The 20350-nt window shown below is 43.8% G+C and overlaps 1 protein-coding gene across 1 annotated transcript in view; it reads left to right on the top strand.

The window, feature by feature from the left end:
- The window catches only part of NR5A2 (nuclear receptor subfamily 5 group A member 2), a gene marked incomplete at its 5' end in the record, with an annotated part of 125304 nt that overhangs the window by 73767 nt on the left and 31187 nt on the right, over positions 1–20350 (top strand). Inside the window, 1 exon segment of the mRNA XM_082672035.1 lies at positions 5449–5596. Coding sequence (XP_082528161.1) covers positions 5449–5596 — 148 coding nt within the window.

Raw genomic sequence — 20350 nt, 5'->3', positions numbered from 1 at the left:
ACCTAGGGTTTTTTCCTCAAGCTTCTGCATGAATCTGCCACACTTGTTTGTCTGCCTTTTAAAAAAAAACCTCAGAAATGGTGGAATCCTCGCTATTTTGGAATCATGTTGGTGGAAGAGACCGATTCATAGATCAATCATCTAAATATTTGGCCTAATGGCAAGCAAGTGAGAAGGGAAGGGAGTGTTAGTGTTAGTTAGTAAGAACCAGTCATTATTGAAAAGGAAGGTGGAAAGAGGAAATGACAGCGAGGTCCTGTGCTCCTTTCTGAATAGGTATTTGTTCAGTCAACAAATATTTACTGAACATCCTACAGGGTCCAGCCATTACGGAGCTTAACACTGTCACAGGAGAAACTGACAATAATCAATAATCCTAATAAATGTTAGAGGTCAAAGTGCTATTGAATTTTTTTTAAAAAGGAACTGTTGTGTAAAGGAGAATCAACGTACATCTGTGGTTGTGTTGCTGAGTGACCCTTGGGTTGCAGTGTTAATAGGACTGGTTGGTTGAGCCTTATTGAGAAGGTGAGATTTGAGCAAAGGTTTGAAGGAAGAGAGACGTTTGACCTTCTGGGCACCTGGGGGAAGAGAAAGTCTACTTAATGGGCCTAATTCCAACTTTACAGGATTTTGGCCTGTCCCTCCCATTTCTTTTTTTTTTTTGCGGTACGCGGGCCTCTCACCGCTGTGGCCTCTCCCGTTGCGGAGCACAGGCTCCGGACGCGCAGGCTCAGTGGCCATGGCTCACGGGCCCAGCCGCTCTGCGGCATCGGGGATCTTCCCGGACCGGGGCACGAACCCGCGTCCCCTGCATCGGCAGGCGGACTCTCAACCACTGCGCCACCAGGGAAGCCCTGTCCCTCCCATTTCTTAGCCCCCGTTTTATAACTGGTGTGTTATTAAAATGGATGCAAGGAAGGCAGAGATCTGTTTACTCCATTGGGCTGTTCCAGGCATGCGTTGAACGGTGCTTCGGGACTCGGGACTCGGGCACTGTGATCTTCTACATCGGCCATAAATGTTTATGTGCTGTGAAACCCCAGCAGTGCATATCTGAAAATGAAAGGCTGTCTCCACATCATTTGCTGAATTATAAATAAACCACATGTTCCCAAGCAAATTCAAGGAAAGCATTCTTTCGGAGTTTTTGCGGATTGGATCGGTCTCATCACTGTCTGGTCTGTGCTTTCTGCACTATTCATGAGAGAGGCTTTCCAGAATCAAGTCTCAGTGGGCTTACTTCCTGATCTCGGGAATTTTTGTTGAGTCTTTTCATCCCGTGGCTCAGGTCTTTGGGAGAAGTGTACCCATTTTCAGAGTTTGAATCACGGGTCTGACTCCCAACCCCCTCCCTCCGAAACCCGACTGGGAGCTGCATTAGAAGAACAAGACTCAGCCCACAAATTAATTTGATTTCATCCTCTGAGTTCCAGAAATCAAATGGGTTTGTGTCATTATTTCACAGAGCACTTCCGTTCCTGCTCTTTCGAGATGCTCCTTATTCCGTGTTTCATTTTGCCTTAAGTGCTGCCCCTGGGTAAAAGGTAATTACCATGTAAAAAGTAGAGAAAGTGCATTTCTTTCTCTGGTTTTCCAAACCAAGAACAGTCAAGGAGTAGATGGCATTTCTGGTCCTTACTATCAATTATTGCGACTTTGCGTTTTGCCAACACCACGGAATTTCTTACTTAACCCTTAAGTTAGCTATGTTAGTTCTGTCTTTCAGTCTGGCTTCTGTAAGTGTACATTAAATAACCTCGTTGAGCCAAAAGGAAGTCATGATTATCAGTGACGTTAAGCACTGCCAAATCAATTCCAAATATTGAGCATTTTATCACTATGACGAGAATTCGTTTCTATCCAGTATTTTAAAAATACACGCACACAAAACATATGGCTGTATGTGTACATATAAAACAACAGTGGAGGATGTTGGTGTGCAATCACGATTCAGTATTTGCATATTGTAGCTAATTAACAGCCGCTGTAAGATTTTCCTAAGGGAAAGGACTCCTGGCACCTTATTCATTACCTTCTATTATTGTGTATCGTATTAAAAAGACAGGCATCTTACAACATACAAGTCATCAAAAATTGCAGCTATTAGAACTAAAAGCAATTTAGCTACAACTGTTGCTACCTTCATGATGAGCGAAATTTATCCGAAGGGGATATCTGCTTATAGTATTTCTTCAATATCTCTGTTGAATTGAGTGGCACAAAGATTCCACGTAAGAGAGCAATAAATTAATTTTACTAAGTACATGAAAGACAAGGCCAGCTGCTCCTGAAATGAGGGCAAACTCCGCATTCAACAATGAAAATATAATTATGTTTGTAATAAAATGTCAGGAAGTTGCCGATCTGGGCGCTGTTTCAGGAATAGATCACTGCCCCTCCTTCAGAGCCACGCAATTTGATAAATTATCCTTGAAAGAAATGTCATCAGAGCCCCCATTTCATAAGCATGTTTGGGCTTTCAAATTAGCGTGTAAATAAATGTATAGCAATGAAGTTGTTGGCGTCACAATTGATTTCCTGAAGTCCTCCTCACTAAGTACAGAATCCTGTGAAACCATTTCAGTCCCTTTCCATTAGAGCGTGTTATTTTCCAAGTATGCAGTTCTAATAGTTGAACTTATTTCGTACCTGTTCAAGTTACACACATAGCAAATTTTAATTAACCCATATTTTTTAAAAAATTAATAATTTAGAGTCCTTTCAGTTACAATGTACTACATTTGCAACTGTGAAGGTCTAGTATTTGAACTTACTGCCTACCTGTTAGAACCACAGACATAGCAAAATTGAATGAACCCCATGTTAATAATAAAAAATCAATTAATACCAACATATTTCTGGCTTATTTTAGTAGTACACCTTCCTGGTTTAGGGATCCACTAGTGATTTTTATGAAAATGTGTTACGTACATGGACTTACCTGGCGGTCCAGTGGTTAGGACTCCACGCTTCCACGACAGGGGGTGCAGGTTTGATCCCTGGTCCGGGAACTGAGATCCCGCGTGCCACACGCTGCAGCCAAAAAAAAAAAAAAAAAAAAAAAAAAATGTTATGTACATTCTAAGCTACACCAACGATGCTCTCAGCAATTGATTCCAAGCTTAAGTTGGCAGTGTTGTCCCAACTACTCTCATTTCTTGATAACAATGGAAGTGGGTGTCACCTTACTGTTATCCATCTCAAGTGCCTCACTGAGAGATGGGGGCATGAAAGATGGACCCTTCTTGTGACTACCCAAGGCTCTTGCTTCGTCAGTGGCTTCACCGGCCCACACCCTCTCCTGTCTTGTCCCAGGTTTCCTCTACCTCTGGCCCTGTCTGCCATTCCCAATTCTACCCCAGTTGCCCCTATAGGATTTATATTACTATCATGTGGAGTAGTTAGACCGTGTACGGTTTCTAAGGGACTCAGAGCTCAGCCACCTCTGTTAAGTAAGAAGAACATCCTTGGAGTAGAAAGTTCTCCTGTAAGAGAGCTGGTACAGTGATGGTTGGGACATCCCTGGGAGTGCCAGGCAGGTGACCCTCACGTGGTCCGTGACATCCTCTGCTTCCGGCTCATGGTTCAGGCTGCCTGTGTGCTGGCCCTTCCTTTCACACAATCTGCAACAGAAACCACAGGCGCACTTAGGACAGTTGATGTTTGAATTTAGTGGGGAGATGCGGGCACCTGGACCAGGCGAGTAGGACAGTGCGGTGGTGATGCGGGGGCCTCCCCAGGACACGTACAGACTGGAGCTTTTTCACGTGCAGTTGATGCTCTATAAACTGATTGACACCTCTGGGGGGGCCGTCTTTCCACTGACTCATAATTTTTCTCACTCTCAAAAAAATGTTTCTGTACACTCAGTATTCTCAAGTTAAAGCTGAAAATTCAACTCATCATATTTACACAATAAAAAAAAAATCCATCCTTCCTTGTTTTTAATTGCAAATTCTCCTCAAGGGACTCATTCTCCTGCTTAGGAGGCAGCCCTGTGCCTTCTCCTAGAGAAGCAAGTGCAGTCAATTATGGTAATGAAATGTCAATAAATATAAAAATTTAATACAGTCTGCTCCGGGTGAGTGGCAGATGAGGGCTCGCCTCCCAGACAAATTTGCTGCCGCTGCAAATATTAAATGCACCTAAAAGAGTATCTGGTTGCCTGAGAGCTCGCCAGTAAAAGAAAAAAAAAAAAAAAAAAAGGATGGGAGCGTCAGGTACCAACTGGGCTTTCCCATTATGCTGTAATTGCAGCCGCAGAGCCAGTTCTGCCATTGATAGCCACCCCTACATTTTAACTTATTATTGTAAATTGAACTTTCAGTGTCCCCGTGAATAATCTGAGACGGATGCATGGCAGCCCCTTTTTTTGTTTGTTTGTTTCAATGAAGAGGGAAATACACCCTTTTTGTTGTCTGAATCAAGAAATTATTCTTCTCATAAATAAGATCACTGCTGTCATTAGAGAGAAATGTATTGACAATCATAGGCAAGTAGCTAGTCTTTGTAGCTTTTGAGGAAACAGCAAATCAAAGAGTGATCTAAATGTGATTCTCTCATCCTCCGTAAGCATGCAGTCTTGAGCATCATCCTCCGTAAGCATGCAGTCTTGAGCATCATCCTCCGTAAGCATGCAGTCTTGAGCATCATCCTCCGTAAGCATGCAGTCTTGAGCATCATCCTCCGTAAGCATGCAGTCTTGAGCATCATCCTCCGTAAGCATGCAGTCTTGAGCATCATCCTCCGTAAGCATGCAGTCTTGAGCATCATCCTCCGTAAGCATGCAGTCTTGAGCATCATCCTCCGTAAGCATGCAGTCTTGAGCATCATCCTCCGTAAGCATGCAGTCTTGAGCATCATCCTCCGTAAGCATGCAGTCTTGAGCATCATCCTCCGTAAGCATGCAGTCTTGAGCAGTGATTACTTTAAAATGAAGTCTCTTAATAAACATTAAGAAACATATCTCTGCCTTCACTTGCCTCGTTAATCAACTTCATGTGCCTATAGAATGCCACCCTGGATTCACTTCTTATGGACAGTATATTTTTCTCTAAACTTACTCATGAGCTAACAATTTTCATCTTAGGTGATGACGCCACTTCGCAGTAGGAAAAAAGATAAAGGTATCTGCGTGTACCATTGAGGCAGTCAAGACCTGCTTCCTACAAGGCTTATCAAAATGATTAGATGGATCAGGATGGTTATGATACAGTTTATAATAATAGAATGTGTCTCAAACTGTTTTCGTGGGGAAAGTCCCCTGTGTTATGACTCTATACTGCAACCTGATTTTACCCACAGTGCTTAAAAGTCTCAAGGGAAATATACATGTATACATATTTTTAATATATGTGTATAGACATATATCCATTTTAACGTAAATAATAAATAAATATAGAATTTCCGGTTCTGAAAACCCCCTAAACTGATCCTGTGTTGCAGGTGGACTATTCCATCATAGCCTCACAAGCGGGGGCCACACTCAACAACCTCATGAGTCACGCACAGGAGCTGGTGGCAAAGCTTCGTTCTCTACAGTTTGACCAACGAGAGTTCGTGTGTCTGAAATTCTTGGTGCTCTTTAGTTTAGGTAAGGAATCCTTTCCTCATAAAAATGACTAAATGATACTGACCTTCAAGTGTCTTGAGGTCCATCCGTGTTTTTGTTCTTGCAAGATAATGACCTTCTTTTCTAATCGTGAAATCTTCCAGCTCAGTTATGTTTTCCTGTGTGTGTTCCTGGCCGAGTCGTAGCCCTGTAGTGGGTGGTGTGGTGTACGGGGAAGGAGTTGTGACTGGAGTCCTGAGTGTTCTTCCCTGATGGGTATGATGAGTGGGTGACGCCACGACAGAGGGTGAGGAAAGACGCAAGGTGTCACATTTTGGCCACCTTTCTGCTGTTGGTCGTTTCTCTGCACCCTTTGTTTCAGCGTGCAAGCTACTGCTGTTTTTGTTCTTGTAAAATATGGTTGCTCATTAAAAACCTGTTTCCTAAATCTCTATCAGGATTAACTAGAGAATGTTTATAACCAGGTGCACCACTCTGCAAGCATAAAAGATGACGGTTGTCAGGGGGAAAGGATGCTTCTTTAGGAAAGCTTTGGAGAAGAAAGATAACTAAGCAAGACAGATTAGCTAAATCAAGGCTCCCAGTGAGTCAGTTGAGAAAAATCACCACTGCTTGGAATAAAAAAAGGATTAAGGAGATGGATTTTTGTCGACTTCAAAGGAACAGAGTTTTCTGCCTGTCCCATACTTGATTTCTGTATTTTGTTGGCTTAATAAAGCCAACTTAAATAAACTTTTTGCCAAGTCCGTTTATTACTTATTGGCAGACAGCTGAGGGGGGCAACTCCCCCTGAATGAAAAAAATGCAGAAATCAGATTTACCAACATATGTTTTTTCTTTAGTCTTCAGTTATAAGATAGTTGTGAATTCATATCCTTAGAAATAAAACAATAAAACATACTGCAAAGTAAAACAGATGTGTCTACACTCCAAATTTGGTACTTTCATTTTAAAATGCCTCTTGACAGCACTGCACAACTGTTGCTAATAAAGGGATAGTTTGAAGTAATAGGACCAGAGTTAATTTTTCACATGTAGTCAACATTTAAAAGGAAAGGAACATTTTCATATTTTGGAAAATGTGATAAATATAGCAAAAAGAAATGTTACTGAAAATTTAAAAAGACAACAGAATTTCATAGATGTAGTGTTCAAAGGTTTACCATGCCAGCACTGGGTCCTGTATGGTTTCTGTATTAACCACAAGAAATAGGAAAGTTCTATTTAACTAAGTCTACGTGTTTTACTCAAGAACAGTTTTTTAAAAAATCAAGAGGAAGATAGCATAGGCCTGCTTGCTGTCATCTCACAAATTATTCTGGTTTATGGCAAGATCTTCGTCTTTTCAACTCGTACGTTTGATCAGTAATTAAATGAAAAGTGTGGTAATGTGTGTGTAAGAAATCTTACAGCGTCTTGTTGATAAAATATTTAAAGAGATTCACCTCACTTCAGTGGTATTTTAAATTAGTTGAAGAACTGCATGACGTTGGAAGATGTAGCGATTAACCATCAGCCGTGTTTAGCTTTCATCCCTTTTATCGTTCCTTCATTATTTTTCAAAATTATTATATCTCTGCCAAACACTAGGGATGGGTAGTCAGGATGGGGTTGGGGTGTTCCTGAAGTGCTCTGAGCACTCGAACCTCACAGATCATCTTCCTGAACAGTTGGGTCGTGTGTTTACCAGAACCTCAACCACACAGAACTCTCTGGTTTAATAAGGGTGTTAACTGTTTCAGGATCCTGGGCACCAGGGAATAACGAGTTGAATGTCCCTTAAAACTATGTCTGTTTGTTGTTTAAGGAGGAAAGGACAGCATGGCTTTCCGATCGATCAGAGGTAAATCAGGTTTGGCCAAGAGTTTATTTTTTATTATTATTTTTTCGCGGTACGCGGGCCTCTCACTGTTGCGGCCTCTACCGTTGCGGAGCACAGGCTCGGGACGCGCAGGCCCAGCGGCCATGGCTCACGGGCCCAGCCGCTCCGCAGCATGTGGGATCTTCCCGGACCGGGGCACGAACCCGTGTCCCCTGCATCGGCAGGCGGACTCTCAACCACTTCGCCACCAGGGAAGCCCAAAGAGTTTATTTTTAAAGAAGCAAGAATAAAGTAACTGGCAGTAAAGTTCAGGTAGTTTCCAATTTGTGAATGGAAAGCTTTTCTCCCCCATAGAAACAATGAATAATCAATCTTTGGGGGACAAGGACTTCATTGAGGGATGTGGATAATTAACCTTTGGGTACCCAGGCCAGCCTCCAAAAGCCTGTTTTACCTGTGATGGGAGTGAAATCATACCAGGACCTCCCTCGAGAGCTGAGCCTGTGCCCCTGAGTCTGAAACCTGCTGTGTTCTGATCCCAGCCCAGCCTTGAGCCTCTGGGATCCTGGAGGAAAACGAGGCTTCTGTGGACTGATCCAAGGCCAGGGGCTGTGTGGGGAGAGACCGTGTGCTCTTGGTGAAAGGTGAAGCAGGGTTTCCTGATGGACGTGGTGAGACAGTAGGTGTGAGTGCGTGCAGGTACAGTCTCCTAAGCCTCATGGATGCCTGGGGCAAAAGCACGGAGGCAAGAGGTCAAGATGAGTTCAAGGTCTCGGGACTCTTGGGAGACCAGTATGGCTTGAGGGAAACGGCAGATGTGCTGGAGAGGCAGGTGACAGACACTCCGCAGTTACTGAGCACTTCCTGTGAACAGCCACCGAGATACGGCTGTGACCAAAACTGGGTACCACGGTCTTCATCCTGCAAAAAATCTAGCCAGACGGCAGGATTCTTTAAAGGGGGATGAAGTGCGTCGCTGAAGTTGATTTGCCTTCCTGGTAGTCGTGTGGGAAAGGGACTAGAAACTGTGTTCCGAGTGGCTTTAACGCCCTTGGAGACAGGAGTGAGATGGGGTGTGGACACGTTACAGGGTGCAGACCGTGGGATGTGATGGGGTTCGGAGGAAACAGCTGGGATGCGTCTCAGGGTCCTGGGTGCTTCAACCAGAACAGGAAACTCTATAGGAACGGCAGCTGATTAGTTGAGGTCCAACCACCTTCCTTCCAAAATTCATCCTTCACTGAAGCTGGGTCCTGATTTCATGAAAAGCTTAATGACAGGACTAAAGTAAAAAGTACAGTTGACCAAAATTCTTCCACTCTGCTGCCTGATTTTTTTCCTCCTCAAATAGTATCCGTGAGCAGACATCAATTGGGTAAGCTGGTTGAAAAAAAAGGGAAAAAAGTGAAAAATGCCCATCTCCCAGGATATTCCTCTGTGTGTGATATAGCAGACTCTGGAGGCCCAGTCTTTGTTGGTTGGAATGTTTTCTTAAAATCCTATTACTCCCCCCTCCCCCTGACCCTTCTTCTCACCTAACTGTGAGATACTTTGCATCCGTGGAGATAATTCTAAGTTGGCCAGTTAATATTGATGACCCAAGAGAGGCCAAAATAAAATTTTTGTTTATTTATTGGTTTGTACTCCCACCTTTTAAAAAGGAATCAAAGTGACTGATGAACTATGCTGTCACCAACCAGGGCAGAAATAAATCTCATAGAGGAAGAGGTGTGTGGGTGATCCCCAAATACTGTCAATATTGCATGCATTCCAAAGACCAGTAGAATTCCCATTCACTGTATCTCCTGAAAACAAATGCAGAGCTGGGAAGCAGTCACCTGGTCTTTAACTGCAGCTTCCTGAATGATGTCATTCCATGGTCAAGCCCATCAGGAATACGCGTGTGGCCTAAGTGCTCAGGGCAGCAAGTGACCAGAATGTGCCGGCTAAGAGGTTACTCCGGCTTGGGATTTTCTCAGCCTTGAGGCTCCGTGGCTAGACGCTGCCGGACTCTTGTTCGATCCCAGGTGGCAGGAGAAAGTAGAGGCCTATTGCATCCTGTTTCCCCTGATGAGTGCCCTTGACTCGTGGTGAGTTATTCTCTTCTCTGGTCAGCCAGTATTTCTGAAAGCACTTTTTCATACTCAGCTGAGTTAAAGAGATTGTTGATTCTCTTTGAGAGGATTTCCCCAGCGTAAAACGTAGATTGGGGTTAGAAATTGTCCTTTATGTTTCTCTACATCCCAGATTTCTAGCACATTGCTCAGTACACCGGAGGGACGTAGGAAATGTTGCTGATAAAATAGAGGCATCAGTAGAGTTACTTAGTTTTTTTTTTTTTTTTTTTTTGCCGTACGCGGACCTCTCACTGCTGTGGCCTCTCCCGTCGTGGAGCACAGGCTCCGGACGCGCAGGCTCAGCGGCCATGGCTCACGGGCCCAGCCGCTCCGCGGCATGTGGGATCTTCCCGGACCGGGGCACGAACCCGCGTCCCCTGCATCGGCAGGCGGACTCTCAACCACTGCGCCACCAGGGAAGCCCTTAGTTTTTTTTTTAAGCAGATACTTTATTTAATGTTTATTTTATATTGGAATATAGTTAGTTGATTTCCAGGGTTGTGTTAGTTTCAGGTGTACAGCGGAGTGATTCGGTTAGATTTACTTAGTTTTAAACTCAAAGCAAAGCCTTTACCAAAGTAGCTGTGATCTGTAATGGGAAGTGGTTAAACTGCAAAGTCCTATCCAAGTGCAGATTAGTTTCGGAGACTAGTTTTTCCAAAGAACTCTCTAACAGCTGTTTTCTTTTTTTTTTAATTGAAGTATAGTTGGTTGACAGTGTTTCAGGTATACAGCAAAGTGATTCAGTTTCGTGTGTGTGTGTGTGTGTATGTATTCTTTTTTAGATTTTTGTCCATTATAGGTTATTACAAGATATTGAGTATAGTTCCCTGTGCTATACAGTAGGTCCTTCCTGGTTACCTATTTTATATATAGTAGTGCTTATATGTTAATCCCAAACTCCTAATTTATCCCTCCCCACCCCTTTCCCCGTTGTTAGCCATAAGTTTGTTTTCTCTGTCCGTGAGTCTTTTTCTGTTTTTTAAGTAAGTTCATTTGTATCATTTTTTTTTAGATTCCACATATAAGTGATATCATATGATATTTGTCTTTCTCTGTCTGATTTAACTTCACTTAGTAGGATAATCTCTAGGTCCATCCATGTTGCAAAATTACATTATTTCTATTACCAGTTTGCATTCTGCTCCTGGCCTACCCTCTGACACATAGTAGGTTTTTAAGAAGTATTTATTGCATTCATAAGTGAAAGAAAGCTTTTCCTTCCAACTTCTAGGTTAAAAAAAAAAAGTAATGGGAACTGGAAAAATTAGTTTAAAAGAATGCACAAAATTTGAAGAAAGGGAGATTAGAAAATAGATCCTATAAAACGTATTAGACAATTTGACATCTTTTAATTTTAGAAAATAAGGATATGTGTTCACATTGTGAAGGGAATTCTTATAAGGAAAGTAGAGACTAAACAGAATCTTCCCCTTTGGGAATAAAATAATTAATGGAATTAAGGACCGATGATCGGTATTTAGATTCTGTTGGAATTGTGACACTCAGCAGGTCAGATATCAAAGTGAGCTGCAGAAGGAGGGAGCAGGAAGGCTTTTCTTCTGTAGTGTTAATAATAAAATACTTCAAGCGGGTAAATCATTTACTCTCTCCCTTCCATTTTGCATTTGAAATAAAAAAACTAGGTGATTTACCCCCAACATTTTAGGCTCAGAGCCAGGTCTGGAACTAACAACCCCAAATTCCAGTCCGTGTTTTCTCTGCTACAGCACACTGTCCTCTTCAGGGACATATGAGCTCATCAATCAATATTTTTAAAAAGCTCCCTACATCCTAAGGCAGCATCTATACAGACAGAATGATGTAGGGAATTGGGACCATCATCTGAGGAATATGGACCAAAAAGAAAACCAGCCTCTGCTGGGTAAAAGCAGGGAACTGCTTTACATGAATTTCCAATTTTTACTGAATATACTAAATAATTGTGAAGCTTTTTACTTCCCTTGGTTTCTAAATTTGAGTTGTTTGCATGTGTGTGTTTGTATGTCTGTATGAACTCTGGGTTCAGGATTTCAGCAAGCTTGTTGAAAGCATTTGCCTTAGAGTCTTGGTACCTCCCTCTCGGAGGGTCCCTCCTTGTGATTTTGTTGTCGCCTCTTAGGTTCGTCGTTTTCTTTGGACCACTCACTATGCGTTAGGAAAGCGGCATGACCATAAGCTTTCATTACTTGTATGTCTACTTTCTATCTATTTGAACTCTGATGTTCAAAGGAGAAAATTAGCCAAAGTAAATAACTTCACGGTCATTGTCTGCTTCCCCTTTTGGTGGTCTTCGGCATTAAAAACCCTAAGATAGAAAAAAGAGGAACCATAGGTGTCTGGGAGGTTCAGGGCATGCAGCTCCTTGGTGGGGAGGGGAAGAATTAGTAAATTCTATCTTCAGGTACAACCTTCCGCTTTGCTAAAGGGTCCACCCTGACTCTTGCAATATGATGTTGACATTGTTAATAGTAAATAAAAGTGCACCGTGTTTTCTAGCTGGAGAATGTGGATGGTAAGTTCGTAGTCTTTGGGGTTAAGGAAATGTATTTTCAGTCATTGGTTTTCCAAAGGGCTTAGTTTTTGATAGGATAGGTATTTTTTTCTTGTTTGAATTTTGTCCAGTAATTCTTCTGCTTGGGGCTTTAAATATAGGTCTATCTTTGTTTTCTTTTCCTACATATGTCATTTCTCCTCCTGGCTTTCAAGGTCAGAACGTGGCCAAGACGCATTAAAAGAGCTCCCCACAGAGCAGAAGGCCAAGCAAAATGCCAGTAGGGAGGTGACCCGCATGTAGTCAGGGCCTCTGTGCAGAGCTTAGAATTTCTGTCACATAAGGGAACTCTCATCACTGTCAGGACCAGATTACTTATACCTGTAGATTTCAGTTGAAACGTGAAGGCTTTCTAACGGGCCAAGAATTGCAGAGCAGCTATTGCCCTCACATCTCATTAACCAGAGGCCACAGGGCTTGCAGGAATAGCAAACATTCCGTCCTTAAGTACGCACACAAAAGGCTCCTGTGTTACCGGCCTGGAGACCATAGCAGTTCAATCCTGGCCCCCTTAAGGGCGGACTCGGTTCTTTTGCTGCTGGATGAGAAAGGCCACCTTGAAGCTACCAGCACAGATGGCGCGTGCTCTCCTATAATAAGAGAAGACATCACCCACCTTGCACACCCGCTTCCTCCCTTGCCCCTGGGTGTTTGCAGCCCTGAGGAGGGCGGCAGAGGAGGGTGTAACCTCTTTGCTAAACTGCATTCCAATTGCCAATCCCAGTCCAGAGGTCAGCACAGCATCAGTGTAAGTCCCCGCCTCCTGGGGGGAGGAAGCAGTTTTCTCAGTCTCCCCTGACGATTGGCGAGTTGTGGGGTTGTCTGGTTGTTCTGCCCTGGCTGTGCCCGGGCGTCCCGCCCTCCCCTAGCCGCCCTCCCCTAGCTGGGCATCCCTGGCAGGGGTGCACACGTGGACACAGTAGAGACACCGTGCTCCGTCCCCCGGCACCTCTAGACTAGCCTGGAAATAGCGACGAGCGCTTTTGGAGAAGGGAGTGCCAGGGGTTACGGAAGAGGCTGCTGGTTTTGCCCACCTCTCCAGAAGAGGTCCAGCAACTTGCTGGGTCTGAGGGTTTTTTTGCCATCGAACTGTGTGCCCCTGTTGAGTTGGAAGGGGTGGTGGACGGGGGCAGTGGGGGGAAGAAAACACAAATCTAAGAAAACAGGAGCAAAGGGAAACTGGAATGCCCCTTTGCTTTTTTGCAATGTTAAATCCAGTTCATGAAAGAGGTTTCCAAATCCAACAGACAGATTGGATCACAGTGATTAAACACTATGTTTGCAGTGTCTAAAGCAAAATGAACTGATCACTTTGTCAATCAGAAAAGTGTATGGACCGCTGTGGAGCAAATCCACGGCCAAGCCAGGACGCGTTTGAGGGCCCATTCCCATCCTCAGCTCACAGCCTCCCTCCAGAAGCGCTGGAAAAGCTTCTGAGGCTGGAACGCTAGCAAACATTTGTATTTGTGCATCACCATGTATATCTGAATACTGTATTAATTCCATTCTGAAACAAGCACAACCGTCCGCGTGTCATAAAACGCTGCTTACAAAGTATCTGCATAAAAGATGAAAACAGCAAAAACCAACCTTCCCGTGATGTGGTAATTGTCCTTCCTGAGGCTGGTCACAAGATTTGCTCTATTGTAGCCTTTCTATACTTCACCGTGCAAACCCTCACACGTGCACGCACACACGCACACACGCTGTCACCAACTGGCCTGCAAAGTCTAGTGATGGATACATTCCCCTCACATCTTTACCCAGGTGCATTGGTTAAATTGTTCCTCATGAAACAGATAAGCGAAAGAGAGCTCCCTGGGTTCTTCTTAGAATTAGCATTCAATCTCGGTTTTTCCCTTTCCGTATATGATACTCTAATTTAGAAAACCACTCACTAGACACTTGTCAAATAACCACACTGATCTCCATATTAATGCCTGGCTGATATATATGTAGCAGAGGGTAATGCTGGCAGATAAGCATTTCCTAAAATTTATGTAATCATTTGAAATTCAGAAAGGATTGATTAGCATTCAAGGGATACCGCCGTTCAATATTTACACCATAGAGATTTCACAGAAGCAAATAATGGCACATAAAGTTAATGCTTGTCTTAATTAAATGCAGTGTAATAGGTGTTGTGTGGATTTTTTTTTTTCTTTCAGTGAGCAAAGCAGTTTAGCAATGACCAGATATCATTCATTTTGGAGTTCTAAGTTTGAAGTGAATCGATACGTATTTACAGCCATGGAAGAAGTGATTATCATTTGTTATCTGCTGGCACAAGAATATAATTGCCCAAATAGCATTTATTTAGGCATATTTCTGAATAGCTTATACCTGAAGATATTTATTATTTTTCAGTTGTTCATACTAATATCGTCATTTTGCTAACTACTGCTATTTAGTGAGATGATTTTTCAGAGCTGTATTGGCCTAGAAAACTGGGAATAACCTACGAGGAGAGTGAATGAGAATGCTAAATGTACTACCTGATGTTTTTCCTGCCTCAGTACTGCCAGCTGCTCTGTTAAAATCCCAGAATAAAGTGGCTGTCTTAGGGACTTCTCTAGTGGTCCAGTGGTTAAGACTCTGCCCTTCTGATGCAGGGGGCGCAGGTTCAATCCCTGGTCAGGGAACTAAGATCCCACATGCCACGCGGCCAAAAGCAAAAAGTAAAGCGGGGGCTGCCCTGGTGGTGCAGTGGTTGAGAGTCCACCTGCCGATGCAGGGGACGCGGGTTCGTGCCCTGGTCCGGGAAGATCCCACATGCCGCGGGGCAACTGGGCCCGTGAGCCATGGCCGCTGGGCCTGCGCGTCCGGAGCCTGTGCTCCGCAACGGGAGAGGCCACAGCAGTGAGAGGCCCGCGTACCGCAAAAAGAAAAAAGAAAAAAGAATAATAATAACGTAAAGCGGCTGTCCTAGCCTTGACTCAGAAGAGGTTAGCTGGTTAACGTGGTCAGTTCAGGTCCTGCATACGAGTTAGCTCCGGACCCCCCAGGCCTCAGGGTCATTCTAGAATGGAGCCAATCCGTGACTCACGGCCAAGTCATTCGTATGCCTTCTTTCTAGTTGACTGATAAAATCCAGTCTTGAGTTCTGGGTAATATTTGGTTAAGACAGACCAATTCAAGCCAGGAACCAAGAGCAAATATAAAAGATAAAGGCCTTTCATTGCTTTGAAGCATTCAATGACAAAACATACTGAGTGCCTACTATATGCAAAACCATTGCACTCGGTGGTATCTGAGCGGGCAGCACAGTCTTTCCAAAGAGAAGGAAGCGCCCCACGTGGTACAGAACTTCACCCGGACGCTGCAGACACCCTTCCAGAAAAGGCACATGCAGGACTGCACTGCCTGATGCACTGGTCGTGGCTGCCCAGCCACCCCCTTCCCTCCTTCCTTCCTTCCTTCCTTCCCTCCCTCCCTCCTTCCCTCCTTCCTTCCCTCCTTCCTTCCTTCCTTCCTTCCTTCCCTTTTTCTCCCTCCCTCTGAATCACTGCATATGCCACACACATGCCCGTCTCACCAGTCCTGTCTTGTCAATGAAAAGGCCTTTCTCAACCTTCCCATGGCCCGAATCTGACCTCCATCAGAGGCAGGAGGAATTGGGAAGCCGGCTGGGGGGCCCCCTCCGGGACTGCTCCCACACACCCCACACCCTGAGCTACCTGGACTTTTCACAGAAACTTCGGCCCAAGCCCTGAAAAGAACCCGCACTGTTTCCAAGTCCAACCACTTCTCCCTCCTGGATGAGGAAATTGAGCTGAACAGAGGTCAAGTGACTCGTGCGTAGTCCCACAGGGTCAAGGTCTGAACTGAAAGTTTTGGACTCCACACACAGGAAAAGAGCACAGCCGTGGATTTCAATACTGACTGAATTACCGCTGTTGCATTATTTCAAAATTAGATCAAGATATTTCTTGGCCAAATTTCTTCACTAAATCTAAAAATGTCAGCATTGTGTTGCACACAAGTAATTTCTCAGGAAAGCAAGGAATGCTCGTTGCCTTTTATTACATTCTGGGGGGCTCTGCAGCGCATGCCAGGTCCTGGGTGTCCCGGCTTTGGAAGAAGGCACCCGGCACATTCATCACACTTAGATTCCCCCAGCTTTGCCCCGGGGTCGGGGGCCGTGGGGTGGGGGGTGGGGGAGCCATCCATAAAGGCAGGAGTGTGGCCAGAGTGGCAACACTGACCTCAAATTGGACAGTTCTGCCTAGTCCCTAGAGGGGAATGAGCACATTCAAGGTGTCTGTAGTTTTGTCCTGTCTCCGTGACATATAAGCACCGATAGCACACCTGAAATAACCCTTTCTCTCTACTCTTTGTCCTAAGAGAAAATAGCGATTATATTAGTATCACTATCATCTCTGCAGGATTTTTTTTAAGGTACAGATTTTTTTTTCTCATTTTAAATTTTTTTTAAATTGTGGTAAAATAGACGTAACATGAAACCTACCATTTGAACCATTTTTGAGTGTTCGGTTCAGCGGCATGAAGTACATTCGCGTTGTTTTGTAACCATCACCGCCGTCCGTCTCTAGAATATCTTTCATTTCCTAAATTGAAACTCTGTTCCCATTGAACCAAGGGTCCTCAACCCCTGGGCTGAGGACCAAACCTCTTAGGAACCGGGCCACACACACAGCAGGAGGTGAGCGGCCGCGAGCGAGTGAAGCTTAACCTGCCCTTCCCATCGCTCACATTACCGCCTGGACCACCAACTACCCACCCCGCCGCATCCGTGGAGAAATTGTCTTCCACGAAACCCGTCCCTGGTGCCAAAAAGGTCGGGGACCGCCGCATTAAACAACTCCCCCTCCCTCTTCCCTCCAATGCTTGCTACTACCGTGTAGAACTTTTTTATTTAGAAAGTACTATTTACATATAACATAACAAGTTAGAGGCATTTTAGAACGTGGCTAGGTTCAGAGACTGTGGCTGACGTACCCAAGGCCACACAGCTCAGAGTCTGAGAGCCTATGACCCCAGCTAGGTTTTCTAATCCCAGACCTGTTGTTCTCCATCTACACCCACTGGGAAGGAAGTCTTAGGATTTGGGTCCTGACGTTGGAAGAGGGGAAGGGGGAGGCGTTCATAACCAGTTTATTACTGCCAAGGTGGGAAAGGCTGCAGGCTTGAATCCAGATACCTAGGCACCTTAGCTCTCCTGTTTCCCCATCGGTAAAATCGAAATAGTAACGTTCTCCCTAAAAGCACTATTGTGGGGGTTAAATGCAGTCATTATTATGAACTTAGCACAACACCTGGCCCATGGTACCAATCATTATTATCCAAAGCCTCTCTATTGACATTCAGCAAAAGTCATATAAGTGAAGGCCCCTTATTGGGAAATTCCTCTTCCCCGAATATAACCTCTGGTGTACAGATTCTATGAAAAAGATCTTCCGTGTGACAGCGGAAACTGCTCTCTTAATTCAGCACCGAGACATAGTTTGAAATCTTTGATCTGCTAACCCAAGGCACCATTATCACCTTTGATATTTTGAAATATGTCAGAGGAAGCGAGCTGAAGCCAGTTCCTTTTGGTTCACCTACCGTACATCCCAAATCAGACCAAAGTCACACAGTAAACAGCCGGTCCCCTTTGTAGGCTGCTGGGGCCCCGGTAATGATGACATTGTAGCAATGTGGAATAGCTGGGTTGCCACCTGCTCCCTGGAGAATGTTTTCCCCAGGAAATTCTTCAGTGTTTCCCTCCCATTTTCTAGAATTATCAGTGTTCTGTAGTTAACTTTACCTAAAAAGGTTGTAAATTCTTCTTTCAAACTTATTAACACTTAATCTCTAATTCTAATGGCTAAATAGAAATCACAGCTTCCAGTATACAAAATGGAAGATTTCACTTTGAGAAAGAAAGCTATTTCTTTTGGAATGAAAATCCTGGGTAACTTCTTCCTTCCAAGGGAAGTGTTGAAATTTGAGAACTAAAACCTTTGAGAGAAATTAACTTTGTTCTTTAATGACCATATTTTAAAATAATAGGATGCTTTATTAATAACAATTACTAATAGTGATTCTAATATTATCAGATACCCCCCCACCCCGAGTATTGCTGGCTTCGAACTCAAGACACTCAGTGGAGTGGGAAAAATGAAAACATGAACTTGCGCATGTTTTAAAATATTTTTGGTTCAGAGTCCTGGGTTCTCCCACCTGGAAGCAGGATGGGTTGGGGCAGGGGTGGGGGGGAGCCCCAGCTGATGGCTGCAGCATCCCTCACGATGTGAGTCCCCCTGGAGCTTCTGCTCCCTCGACTGTAAAACACGGACATCAGGGGGTGTCGGGTATTTGTGTGTGGGTCACCCTTCACATCTCGGATCAAAATCACCTTCTCTGCCAAGTCTTCTTTCTCTCACTTCACGGACAGATCCACAGTTCTTCCTCTGAATTCCTGTTGCTTCTTTCAGAAATCTCCACCTACCACAGTATGTTGTCATTGTGTTGTATGCCGCGCATAGAACGCCAGGCCTCTTTTCCTTCTGCGTTTCTAGCACTTAGCCTGGAAAATATACTTCATGTTAGAAAAAATACTCACTTAGCGAGCGTGCTCAGTGATTAAGTGTGGAAACCGTAAGGCACTATACCGATGTCATTTAGGATAGTGATAACCCTGTCTAAATAGACCAGTCGGGAATCTGGAGGATATCTGATCCTTCCACATCTTTCTTGCGACAAAAAGGGTGGAGTACCCGCCCTACCATCTTCGTGGCTAGCAAGCCCTCTCCCCAACAACCCGCTCAAGACTGCCACGTGGGGTTTCACCCAGGGCTGCTTTCTACTGACCAGTTTTAGGAATGGGATGGCGAGTTTTCTCAATGCAAAGTCAGAAGCACTGCTGAAATTTCAGGGCACTTAGGGTACATGCTGACTTGCTGATTCTACGCAGACTTTTCTTTCTGATATGAAGAAGCATCTGGTGTCCAAATCCCTATCCTCCAAATCTTTAAGGTAAACAGAATCTTATAATTTATCAGATATTCTAAGCCTGGATCATAACAGATTCTCCCTTTCCTACCATGGCTAGCTTCAGAGTCAAAGGACTGAGCTGAGTAGCGTGGGAGAGTAGGAAATAGAGATGAAAAGACGAATGTGTGCAGGTTTTAAAGTATTTTAAGAATAACCGAAATTAAAGTCTTCATCATAAAAATCTTTAGTACATTCCTCATACTCATAGTCAGGATAGAGTTTTAGTAATTATCCATCTCTTTTAAAATTAAAAAAAAAAAGTTGTCGTTATTGCTTGCCGCAAGAAATTACAGGGCAGATTGGATAGCCACATGTTCTGGCATTTGTCCAGAAGAGCCCATATCAAAAAGGATTGGTGGCATGAATACTGTAACAGTATCGTTTCTATTTATAACTTCAAGAAACTTCCTCACTCAAGGGGGTAGCTGCAGAAACTTATCTTTCAAAAGAATTGAGGCTTTCAGGATGAAGAAACATCTTCATTTTCCCTTTTCACTCCATGTTGTTTCCCAGATTCCTATTTTGATTCTTGCAGATCAGGAGTCCTTAATAAATCCAGAGCCTGGATCATCATTTTCACTGGGCCGTAGATTTCGTTATTTAATGTACCACAATCTATTGATTCATTCTCCAGGTGGTGGCTATTTCTTACAAACCACGCTAAGGGAACAGTTTTCTACATGTCTTCCTGGACGTATACGGCTGGGAATCCTTTTCAGTTCTAGAAACTGCCACATTGTTCCTCAGAACGTCTGGACCAAATTGCATTCCCAGCCACAGAAACTGAGAGTTCCCATTTCTCCACGTCATCAACACTATGATTGAATTTCTGTCGTTCTGATTACAAGTGAGATTAGGAATCTTTTTACATGTCTCTCTGAAGGTACCTGTTCGTGTCCTTTGCCTATTGGGATGTATGCCTTTCCTTACTGATTTGAAGGGCACTCTTAGATATAGATGTAGATATAGATATAGATACATACACAAATGCATAGATACATAGATAAGTTTGGCTTTTCCTTTCACTCTTTTAATGTATCTTTTCTTTCACAGAAGTAGCCACGTTCATTCATATTTTCCTACAAGGTTTTTGCTTTTTGTAGCTTCTTTTAAGAAATCCTTCCCTACCTCTGAGGTCATAAAATTCTTTCTCCTTTAGCATTTTTCCAAATATATTAAGACCTTGATTTTCACATTTAGATCTTTGAATACACCCAGAATTAATTTTTGCGTATAGTATGAGGTAGGGATCTAGTTTTTCTTTTATTTTGTCTTCTTTTCTT

This window comes from Grampus griseus (genome assembly GCF_964374135.1).
Source record: "Grampus griseus genome assembly, chromosome: 1".
Taxonomy (NCBI): domain Eukaryota; kingdom Metazoa; phylum Chordata; class Mammalia; order Artiodactyla; family Delphinidae; genus Grampus; species Grampus griseus.
The sequence above is the reverse complement of the archived record's forward strand: the minus strand, read 5'-3'. Positions and strand labels throughout refer to the sequence as shown.